This window comes from Lepeophtheirus salmonis, chromosome 6 (genome assembly GCF_016086655.4).
Source record: "Lepeophtheirus salmonis chromosome 6, UVic_Lsal_1.4, whole genome shotgun sequence".
NCBI lineage: Eukaryota > Metazoa > Arthropoda > Copepoda > Siphonostomatoida > Caligidae > Lepeophtheirus > Lepeophtheirus salmonis.
The window spans coordinates 45,486,971-45,499,595 of NC_052136.2; the positions used below are offsets into that span (position 1 = coordinate 45,486,971).

General features: G+C 33.3%; 1 protein-coding gene across 1 annotated transcript; it reads right to left on the reverse strand.

Moving 5' to 3' along the window:
• Positions 1-6,069: 6,069 nt before the first annotated feature.
• Positions 6,070-8,041, reverse strand: LOC121119835 (uncharacterized). Its single transcript, XM_040714636.2, has 4 exons — positions 7,948-8,041; positions 7,141-7,875; positions 6,555-7,066; positions 6,070-6,488 (listed from the first exon to the last, which is right to left on the reverse strand). Exons 1-4 carry the CDS (start codon positions 7,969-7,971, stop codon positions 6,347-6,349), a joined length of 1,413 nt encoding a protein of 470 aa, XP_040570570.1. The 5' UTR covers positions 7,972-8,041; the 3' UTR covers positions 6,070-6,346.
• Positions 8,042-12,625: the final 4,584 nt, after the last annotated feature.

Below are 12,625 nucleotides of genomic sequence, written 5' to 3' on the forward strand. Positions count from 1 at the left end.
GTTGCAAGTGTCCATTTACCTTTAGCTCGAGAACAACTCCCATCCCTGTATCAGATGCATCAGTCGTCAGGGCTAAAGCGAATGAATTATCTGTGAATGCAAGTTGAGTACTTTTAGACAAACTATGTTCTGTATTCCAATTAGACTTAACATTCTTCTCTAACAGGGGGTACAAATGCACTGTCCATTGAGACAATCTTTCGATGAACTGAGAGTAATACTGTGCCAAGCCCAAAAATCTATGCAGTTCATCTTTTGATTTTGGAGTTGGTACTTTTTTGGATTGCCTTTACCTTACATTCTAGAGGCCTAAAACCTTTCTATAAAAAAGAATGCCCAAGAAAGTCTACCGATTTCATGAAAAACTCTCATTTTTCAGGGGAGAGGATCATACTAGCTGTTAATAAAACCTAAAGGCATCCTCAAATATTCATAAAAACCAAATGGCGTAATGATTGCAGTTTTATTTATAGAAGTGATATTTAAAGGTATTTGGTTATACGCTCTGTGTAAATCCATTTGACTAATAACAGTGATACTTTTTAGATTAGCCACCAAATCTCTTAGATTTGGGAGGGGATACCGATCAAGGTCCCTTCATCCTATTTAATTGACAATAGTCGCCGTACATTTGCAAGCTTCCTTTGGGCTTTCGAACGACGTGAATAGGGGAAGAAAAATTAGAAGAGGACGATCGTAGGATTCCTCTCTTCAACAGTTTGTTGATTTCGTCTCGTACAAAATTTAACTTCTCATCATCTAACTTGTGGGATTTTGCAAAGCAAGGAAGACCTTTCGTCTCTATATGGTGTTCAACTCCATAAGCTGGATAAGTTTCAATGAAAATTTTATGATCAAAAACATCATTATTGATTTCTTGAGTCTTCGATAATTCTGAAATGAAGCACGGTTAATCTCAGAGTAACTTTTTATTGAAAATATCAATTCTAAATCTGAAATTATATAAAAATATGAACTCAAAATTGGACGACCACTTTGTACCACAATAAATTTCCATTGGAAATCTTCTAGATTTTCTAGATTGAGAGTTAAAGTTGTTGTACCAATAGCATCAACGAGGGCTCCTCCATGTCCTATAATAGGGGAGAGTTTTTCTCGAACAAGACTTTTACATTTTTTAAATGGAGTAACAAACAATTGCGCACCTGTATCTACCAGAGAGCAAAATTAAATTAGAATTGTCTTTGATGAAAAAGAAGTTTGTTGGTTTATTTACAACCTCGGTCCCGTGCCACCGAGGACAATTTAGTTTTTTAGAAACAAGTAAAAAAAAATGGCAACTAGCTCCTGAACAAGTAGTTGCATCATTCCAAATTTAGAATGATAATAGCAGATATCTTTTTTCTCCTTAGATTTAGTAAATTTGAACCTATTATGCTGAGGTTTGATAGGATTGATAGGCGGCGAAACAGACGAGTCTTCAACAGTGGAAATATGTGAATTGCTAAGTTCTTTGGCTGCAACACACATTTGCTTCAACTCTTCAATTGAATAGGACTGTGCTCTCAAGTACCCTTGCTGGTCTTTAGGCACATTTCTGATGAGTGCATCCCTTAATAAATAATGACACAAATCATGAATGTATTCCTCGTCAAGGAGACGCTCAACTTCATCTGTAACTTCCCCAGTGGAAAATCCCAATGAATAGCACAGCATATAAGATTTTTTTTTATAATTCTATCCGGTGGTGAGATACCATATTTCTGTAAAGTTGCCTTTTTTGTACAATCATACATGATACCTTCTTTTTTAATAGGAATAGACCTAAAAACTTTACCAGTTAATGCTAAAGCCATTAAACAATCTTTGGTCTGACCTTCATTGATCTTCCTCATCAAAAAATGCAGCTCAATTAATCGAAGCCAATTTTCTAGATCCATCGCAGAGAATTTTGGAAGATGTAGTTCTGCTACGGCAAGAGTTAAGTTGCTGACCTCTTCCGCTACGTATGTAATTTTGTTCGATCTGATCTGAGGGACATTGTTCACATGGCCTTGACCATCACAATGAGATTTTTTAGGAGTCATGATATCACGTCGGAGTCACCCATGTTAAGATTTAAATATCTTTATTCTAACTGAGTAAAAATGATCATTCCTTTATACGAAAATAAAAAGGGGAAAAAATAGAAAAAGAATGCAAGGTACTATGATGAATAATTAATGACATCTAAACTAGTCAAACTCCTACATAAATAACTTACTCCCTGCCTAGACTTATTTTTCATATACATATATGTACTACTGAGAAATGTTACATACAATGTACCCATCAGTTTTGATATTTTTCTTTAGTCTGTAGTACAATCTTTCTTATCAAAACGCTTTCTGTTCTTACTTCTTTGAACATGATCCCTCTTTTCTGTAACATAATTTTATATGAATACAGAGAGCATTTTGCATGCTATGATGTTTGCTTTGTTACGGACACTATGAAAATAATTACATTTTTCTTTCATACTATTTATGAGGTCTTCCACGTCTATTTGTTGAGTTGTGGCAGCCGCAAAAAAAGATTGATTACTTTCTGAATTTATACTCAGTTTTTGGAGTGTATCATTTTCCATAGAAACTACTTACAAAGTAATTTCTATAAGCACTGAGATTCGGAAAGTGATTCAGAGATTGTATAGAGACTATTTTGATATTTTAGAGATTTGTCTAATCGGCCCCGACTTTTTCAATCGCCTATATTCATTAATCTTTCTCCCCAAGATTCGATAGGAATTTATATGAACATAATAAGTAACTTCTTTTTTTATAGTCCAGATGACTCATTTCATAGACCCGAGGCAATGCAACGATCTGGTATTCTCACAAAAATCAAAAATCAAAGTTTCAAGAGTAATTAAAATAATATAATAAACTACTCCGTTCAGTGTACAATAAGGGAATGTTATGGCCCAAAAATTATATAACTGTAACTGGGAGCCTTACAGGTTATTTGATTGTGAATAAAACCTGAAGGGAGTTGAGTTCTGTTTTAAAAGTTACTCAATTCGGAGGTTTTGTTCAAATAATTATATATTTCATCATTAGAAAGTGTATTGATTATTTAATTAATGGCAAGTAATATATAATTGTAAATCTCGTTTAGCATGTAATCATCTTGAAATATATTTGCTATTTTTATTCATGATTACATTTAATTAATCGAGTTTTTGTGCTCGTGGACCTCAACAGATTCTACATAATTCCTAAAGTACCAACAGTTATCAATTGTTCGTTCCCAAATTCTGATGAAGTTATTGAGAGTGACTCAGAGGCAGTGGCGATCGCTTGATTAAATACTCATAGTTTGAGTCACTTTCACCAGACTTAGAAACGGGTCGTAAGTCTAATCCACTGTCTAGCAAGAGACCCATAATTGATTTTGGAACAACAAAAGAGGGCTGAAATAGTTTTCTGGCTAGAGGGGAATGGTTTTCAAGAATTATAAAAGTTGAAAGTCGGGAAACGGTAGACCAATTATTTTAATGCTGTGAGGTTGTACTTTGAAATGATCTGGTAACGCTAGTCCAAAATTTTGGAAAAAAAAATGAACATGTTATTCTATCAGGTATTAAATCACTGGTAGTCATACCAGAAATTCGCTGTGTAAAATAAAGAGATTTATTTACTCTGAAACAATTCCATGGAAAACCAATTAAAGCGTTCGTGTCAAGAGCAAAGCGGCTATCAGTTGCTTCTCAAAAAAGTGCAAATGCAATAGCAACGTTGATTTTACAGAAGAGATAGTTCGAATAATATTAATGACTGAAGTTAATGATCGAGAAATATTGAGAGAGATTGTCACTATACAAGAAATTGATAAGAAAAGTCTATCAGAGTTGACCCAAACTATTGAATCTAGAGAAAGAGCCAAAATTGCTAGGAGCAGCCACCCAATATCGTCAGCAGTTCCTACTTTCAAACTTAGGTCCAGGATGAATCAAGAAATGGGGTAGAAAACGGTGAATCAACTTTACCTTTTGGGGACGAGAAGATTTTTTCAAAACTGGGTTACGGCTGCAAGACCTTATAAAAGCTCAAGATCAAGCTATGGCAGTGAATGGGGGGAATTACATTGATGGTACTGTTTTACTTCGCATATCAATAGGGAATAAAGATAGAGAGTAGAGAGTAGGAACAGTGTAGCAATGGTCTACGTAAGTTCACAAGCTAGGAGTCTGTACTTATCAATGGATGTAGTAAAGCAGCTGAACGTAATTGACACGTCATTTTCAAGTCCAATAAACAGAAGGAAAATCATAAAAAATTGGCCAAATGTGGCTGTTTGAGGCGAACGGTGCCTCGAGAGAAACCAATGCCATTGCCTTTTGAAGCTGTTGAATTGAATGTTCCTCAAATGAGACAATGGATTGTGGACAGATATACAACATCTACTTTTAATAGATGTCGGCATCAACCTTTACCCAATGTTGAGGGTCCACCAATTAAAATACTACCAAATTAGAGCTGTACACTATTGAAGATCTCAACAACTTAACTCTAGCTTCCCTTGAATGGACTTTCCAGCCAAGTAAATAAATCTTCGATTTTTCAGTCACGTTCTTATCAATTCAGAAGTGGGAGGACTTTCCAGGATATGTTTTTGCTTATGGTAGCAACTCTAGCCCAGAATGGAGTTATGGTCCTCAGGGTTGCAATAATTTCAACAAGGCCTTCTTCTCTCATTAAATCCATATCACTTCCTATTTTTCCACCAGGTTATATTCCAAAGGGCGCTCCTGTCAAACAGTCTCTTCAACAAGAAAAAAGATCAACGATTTCCAAACGTGATTGAAAATCGGAAGCAATACCAATAATCAGGTTATCTTTTTATCTTTTCCTCTGTTCTAGAATTTTGAGACATATTTCTTCTATTCTGTTAGCGAGTTCCTCATTGTATTTATTATTAAATTAATGGCAAGTAATATTTAATTAATAGCAAGTAATATTTAATTTTAAGTCTCTTTTAGCATGTAATCCTTTGGAAATATATTGATTGTTCAAGAAGATTTGTATTCAATAATGACTAATGTATAATAGTCACTATAAAATATGTTGTCCTCTTCCTGTCCTTTTTTTATAATCCAAGTTTCTAATATTTGAACGGAAATGTTCAGTTTTTCATTAACTCCAACCTCTTTATTTGTTCTCAAGACAGAGCACAGTGCGCAGCTTATCTCAATATATGAAAATAAACCCCTATTTTTGAGATTGTTGACAAAGATTTGATCCGGGATTTTTTTTTTTTTTAAAGTTTCCATAAGACTTTAAAGAACATGTATCTGTTCAGTTCATATAAGTTGAATTTTACACAAAATTGCAAAGATAACCAAAGCGTATGTGACATCGATAATATCAACATGGGCGTAAGAAATATGAAGCAATCCTGGCTAATGTAGAAGTAGCCCAAAATGTGTATCAATCTCCGTCCAAGAACCAAACAGAACTGCTTAAGATGATAGAGGAAGCCTGGATAAATATTTTAAAACCTGATGGCTCCCCAGGCAACATATATAATGCATTTGGAAAACAAACTATGCCCAATATGGAGAATTTTATGATGTGGCAATGAGTAGTGTGTGCCTGAAACCTTAAGAAATAAATAAGTTGTATTGATAAATTTGACTCAGTCGGGATCCAATCCATTCTGAACTATAATAAAGGAAAACGAGCGTTCCGTACAAAAAAAAAAAAATTCGGGGACAAGAGTATAAAACCAATTTTCAATACCAGTATTTCAAAACGACGCCTTTTTCCAAAGAGTGATAAGATTTATCTATGTTTTTCGAGGTTATAATATAGAATGTTGTATTGCATGAAAAACATCTGACATCTATGAATTAAATTGTGAAGAACGACAAAAAAAAAAATATGACGTCCACGCAAAGAAGAGTAAGGTATTGAAGAGGAAATGATACACAAAGTGAATTCATCAGTAATAGAAATATGAAAATATATATATCTATTCTATATTATAGGTATAATTCCTTATTGCAATTTTAGGAATAACTTTCTTTTACTAATAATTGAAAATAAATAAATATATAATACAATATAATAAATATTAACTACATTTTTTATGTGCTAAAAATGTGGGATTTTTATTATGATAAAGGAACTATAACACGTTGTATTAATGTTAAAATATCAATACTCAGTATATAGTACTCATGTATAAACATTTAAATTCAATACCTGTAAGTATGATGGATAAAAAATTGACTGAAGAAACAAAAATATGAGGTATTTACAGATCGAAACGGAAAAGTTGTTGGCCAAAAGAACGTATAAAATCAATTGAATAGAGTAAAAAAACCACGTTGAACTCACAAGTTTTATTCGTTGCTTGGTTTTTTCAAGTCGTCAGGCTTGTAGCACCAGTTCTTGACGACGGGTTTCTTGACTATTTGGGGATTGGATTTGGTATTAACACAAATCTCCTTTGGGACCTTGACACAATTGTTCTTGGGAATGAGTCTGAAAAAAGATAAAAATCGTTAGAGGGTGTCAATAATGTATAGAGTGGTTTAAATGTCATCTTACTTTGGAACAAGAACGGATTCATCACGACAGTTCTCCTCTGGCTCAAGATCACACTCTTCCTCAGGGATGTTTTGGATTTGAGTCTGGGATTCTTCATGACAGATTTCCTCTCCTGGTTCAAATAAACAGTTGGATGAAGAACAAACTTCTCTAGGTATTTTTTTGCACTCGGTTTTGGGGTGAACCTTGGTTACTTTCTTCTTTTCTACTTCGCATTTCTGTGTGGGCCATTTCTCACATACTTCTTTCACAGCAAATGCTCCATTAGTTGGAAGATTGTCTCCTCGTCTATCTTCATCATCATGAGGGATGTGCAAAAGATTCACAGTTTCATTTTTGCAACGAAGCTCCTCTTTCATTTCACATTTGGGTACATCTTGTTCGAGTTCATAAGACTTGTACTGGGTTTCACAATGATTTTCGTACTTAGTTTTGCAGACCTTGGGCCCTTCCTTACCTTCACAATTCTGTACAATTGGAGTGTAACATTTCTTCACTTTCTCAGTGTGGGGCTGAAAGGTGTTTTGATTATTATTTTTTACCATTTACTATAAATTTAAATTCTTAATATTTAATAATATCTTACAGTGGGTTTGAAGGTAATATGACAATTTTTCTTGAAAGTGGTCTCGCATTTCTTTTCAGGAGCAGAGGTATAGTCGGTGATGTATGTCAAATGACACTTCTTCTTAAAGCTATGTTGGCATTTCATTCCTCTTTCATACTCAGTTTCCTCGACAAAGTCAATTTTTTTGATGCATCTGGTGCCATCTTCTTGTTCTATACCAGGCAAGTTCGGCTCATTAATAAATATGCCTTTGGTCAAACTTTCGAGGTTTCCATTGGTGCCACTTCTTACAGGTCCTCTGTTGGTGGGAACAAATCTGTCAATATTACTATCATCCCCAAGTAAATTTAAGAGCTCTTGTCTACTCAAACTTTGACGGTCTTCTTCGCCAGCAACAAGACTGAGATCTGCACTTCTTTGATTTTCCTCAGAGTCTCTGGCAGCTTCTGCCAACAATTCGTTGATCAACTCCTGTTCTTCTATTGGGTCAGATGGGACGTGAATGGCATCATCCTCAAAGATTTTCTTTTGAAGGTTGACAACATGTTTTTGGTTGTCAATATTCACAACAATTTCCTCAATGATTTCATCCTTTCCAAGGGAATCCAATAATTCCTTTGGCAAATCTTCTTCATTCACAGGGATGTCATCCTCTTCTATACTCAAAGGCTTAGCTTGCTGTCCAGTAATTGGAAGGTTTGAACCATTGAGATCAAGAGATGCATTGGCATGTACTCCTAAGAGTACACATACCTTAAAGAAAAAAATATTGCGAGGATTGTTTTGTAAAGATTTAGCTTCATTAGTATCTCAAACAAAAATTACCATTAAAAACGCTGCTTTAAGCATTGTTTCTTGTATTTAGGAATCTTTCAAATACGTTTAAGTATTTTCAGTCCTTCTTTATTACTTGTGTCTATGAAATAACTTTTTGAGTTTATATACAAGGATTTTTTTTTTAAATGCATACCCATTTTGCTTATTTTACCGTTAATGGATTAAGAGATAATTTATACGTCATTTTTTTTGAACTACTTAGAAATAGGGAACATTATTTTTCTTATTGAGTACAGACTAGTGTTGTCATGATAACAATATTTTTGTATCGATTCTAGCACAAAAATTAGTATCGTTACTCAATATTTTTGGATAGCTTGTCGACTAAGAATATTAGAGTGTGCAAGCAACGAATCATGCAGTAGTATTTAAACTTGTTTAGAGCTCGTACCCTTTATTTAAAGTATTTTAAGTTACATGAGCTTATTCTATTATCCAAATAGAACAAGTTTTTTTAAAACAACATTCGTATTACGATAGAGAGCGACGATGGAGGTTCAAAGAAAAAGGATATCCGACTTGCTCGACGCCTACGTAAAGGTAGCTTAAATTGTAAGGGGCATCGGCTGCTCGGAGTGTCTAGTTTTCAAGGTGAAGAAGCCAAAAAAGGATGGCTTGAGCCTCGCACGGAGTCATGGGAGTGGTGGCCTCAACAAAATACGGTATCTAGCCTTTTTGGACTCGGTGAAGGAGAAGATAGACAGAAGCCTGATGAAGAGCATGAGCACGATTCCCAAATTTTGAAAAAAAGGAAAAATTAATTTTTTTTTATTTTATTTAAAAAAAAAATTCTTTGAATAGATATGAACTTTGATATATTTTCTTCAAAAAAAAAAACTGAATATTAAAAATATCATTTTTGATTTTTGTATCCAAAAATTTAATATTTGAAAACATTTTTTTTCAAAAAATGTTTTCAAAAAAAGCCAAAAACCAAGCACCTCGCATTTTATTATTTCTATGAAGAAATTTTGGCTAATTCTTCATAGAAATAATATAATAACTAATCATAACTAATCTTTTAATCAAATATTACTCAGCAATATTATAATACAGTATCGAACAAAATACTATGTAGATTTTAATAATATGTAATTTATTTTAAAAATTGTGAAGAAATAATATGACAGTGATAGTTTGTAAGTATATAAGATATAAATAGCGGTTGGTATGGTTGACTTATTTGGCTAACTACCAGATGATTTTTGGTCTTTTTTCTGTTTCGTTTTGGAGAGAAGGTTGCGTTATACAATAATAATAACGCTAATGACGTGACGTGTACACTGTACACGCACGATAGATATAGTAACCTGCCTTTACACGTATTAATTATGTATTTTTATAAAAATCAAAATTAATTAATTATATACAATTAGACGTATACACGCACGATAATTGTGGTACACTCCCCCAACGCAGTATGTTTTAATTGAATGTAAGAAAGATTTTAATATATTTAACAACTGGGTTAAGTAGTTATCTTAAAACTACGCTAATAGGTACACTTATTTAATCATTACAAAAATCCTAAAAAGTTGAAATTGTTAATTCCTCGAGCGTTAAATACATATTAGATTGCTACTTAGTCCTCTCTTTTAACCTACTTAGAGCACTTACATATTTCTTTTTTAATTAAATGGTTCCAAGTCATTCTAAACGTTTCAAAATTTGTTTAGTCGTGTATTATAAATGATAGTAGGTTTAAATTGTATGAACTTACATCTATCTCAATTTACAGAGTGTCTATTATTAATTTGGACGATGCTTTGCTTTGTGTTTCAGATTTTTGGTAATTATTAATTTTTATGTACCAATAACTCACATTCTTAATTAGAGTAAGCAAATAACTATTTTTTTATAAGTTTTTTGTTGAGGATGAATTGAGTTTAGAAGAACGATTAAATCTTCCACAACTTTGGAGCACCACCACAGCCATATGTTTTGTACTGGCGCTGATTTTTCTGTTGCTAAGGGTTCTCATAGTATTTGGTTAGTTATAAACAAAGCACAGTGACAATGGCATCTCTCTAACATGAAAAAAAAAGATAATGCTTTGAATGAAAGAGATCGAAGATGCACCGCTATTCAACTTAATCTTAGTGATGATCCAACTTTTAACAACAAGGGATTTTTTCCATCCTAAAAATACCAGTAAGAACGGTTAGAAGCATCAGAGCAAACCTTAAGGAGTGTCACAACCTCGTGGAGGCCGTGGATAGGAAGGTGCACGACCCGTTTGACTTTGTACCGTTCTCACATTGCTCCCCCCCCTATCCTGACCAGATTGAACCCCCATGGTTACTTTGTGAGGTCTTTTGTCGAGAATACCACCAACATGACCTCCCACAACCCCAAGGACAGTCTCTCTCCGGCTGGCACAAGTTCAAAAGGCGTGCACCTGCTTCTGCATCCGTATCAAGGCGGTTTTGGGGGCAGAAGGCGGTTTAGTTGAATAAATGTCTTCTCTATAACATATTAAAAAATGAAGATGTAGTTTCATTTTTTCGGCGCAGCAGACTTAATCGTTTCACCCTGTATATATATATACATTTCATAATAAATTAAAGGAAAAAAAGTATATAAGCTATGCTTGAATTCGTGTTCCTTCTTCCTCACTTGTTTGAAGCAAAGCTTTTATTTTCTCTTTAGTCTTAGATTCAGTTATGGGAAGATACTCACTTCACACATGTATTGCCATTGGAGAAAATCGTCTCACGAAGAATCCACCTACTATGTACAAGATATAAAACTCATCAGTATCCAATGATTAAAAAAAAATTAAATAAGGAGATAATTTGTTTTTGTTTTTTTACAAAAAAAGAATTGGAGACCTCTTTTCATTTATTCTACCAATGTATAAAAATTACACCGATCCTTAGGATGGTGGAGGAAGAAGTCTGGAGAAACTTTCTTGCAAGATTGAATCCTTCGGATTAGCTAATTGTAACGTACTCATGGAATAAGGATAGGTGGAAAATTGAGTGGCTAATCTCCAAAGTGCAAGGTATAATATATGTTGTGAAGCACTAGAACCAGGAACTCCCTTCTTAGCTTTGTGATTGCCTCTTTGAAGCGATTTTAATTCTCGGCTCCCTCTTCATCGAAAGGAAATACTAATACTATACACGATATGAATACACTAATTAAGAGTGTTTACTAACGTTTACTTGTCAGAACTCGCTCGAGAACCTAAGTTCTTGATCTGATGAGTTATCTACCGGTGTTTCTTTTTTCTTTTCCTCCTCCATTATTGCAATTAAACTTATAACATTTCAAACTTTTAAATTGACTTATTTGTATTTTCATTTGTATAATAATTATTTGGAAACTGTATGTTTTCTGTTTTGGATTACAAACTTTATGATTTATGACTGTTGTAATATAAGGTTTAAAAAAAACCGGGCTTAACCAATATTTATTCGGCAACTTTTAAAAAAGTATAAAAATGGTGTCTACATCCTAAATAAAAGATTAGATTAGATTGTTTGAATGGTTTGGCATGATTTTTTGAGAGCAGACTTTTCCTTATACCCAGGTAAACTTTGAAGATACAGAAAGTATTTAAATGCTTATCTATTAGTATCAAGTTGTGAACCACAAGAAGAAGAGTATCCAATAATAGCAGAGTTAGTGAGAGTTCTAGTAGAGGATATGTCTGATGCTTGTTTGTTTGGTGCATTTGAAGATCCATTAGGTCACTTTTAAAACTATTCACTTTTACATAAATGTACAACGTTGCATTCGTATTGTAAATCAAAAAGTACTTTTGCCAAATAATTTTATTAATCTTAATTCATTATCATAATAATAAACAAGTTGCTAAACTAGTTTTCTAATATCCTAATCCAATAATTATACGTCTAAATTTTTCGATTATAGTAACAGAAGTTTAAGAAAATTTATGAAATAATATAAATTTTCAAATTGAAATTAACAAAATTATCTTGAAATAAAAAAATGAGGTGATAGTTTTTATTTTTTTTTATTGTAAAATATGAATTTTTAAGATAAAAAAACCATCTTAGAGGATAGGAAGAAAGCAAAAACATGTCAAAATTTAAAAAATATATTTTTGAATAGGTTTATAATCTGATTGACTCAAACCTTCGGTTAAGCACTCGACAATCTGCAACAAACGTGTGTCTACCGGAAATAACCGTTGATCGAATCCTGACAGACAATCTAGAGCACAAACAACTTTTGAGTATCTGGATACCCCGAAAATTGTTGGAGAAAAACAAGACAGACATATTTAAGTACTGCAAATACCTCATCAAGCTCTTTAACGACCACATATACATGTTTTTGGGCTCTCATCTGTTATAAGAAGTTGAGAAATAGCTATTTGTGACTCAATGGATCAGAGAGAGGGCTGGTTGAAGCCTGAAGGCCAACAATCCACCACAACTCCTGAATACAAGGAGGAAAATGATGATACTGACGGGGTAAAATCCCAAAGTGTGTATCAAATATTAATATTAATATAAACAAATTGCATCATTTTTTGACTTTACAAAGTTTCTGATGTCGATATTGAATGTTTTACATGAAATCTTCGGTAATGAATTTAGATACTTGTCACCCGATTTACAATTTTTATATTATCAAATGGAAATTTTTATCCTCATAATTTTTTGAAAAGCCACACAATTGCAAATAGCAAATG

Excerpts from the sequence above, each read along its gene's own strand:
- LOC121119835 (XM_040714636.2), bottom strand. The coding sequence starts at position 7,971 with ATGCTTAAAGCAGCGTTTTTAATG. Across the intron at positions 7,067-7,140 it reads ATATTACCTTCAAACCCACT|CCCCACACTGAGAAAGTGAA; the intron begins GTAAGATATTAT and ends AACACCTTTCAG. Across the intron at positions 6,489-6,554 it reads GAATCCGTTCTTGTTCCAAA|ACTCATTCCCAAGAACAATT; the intron begins GTAAGATGACAT and ends ATCTTTTTTCAG.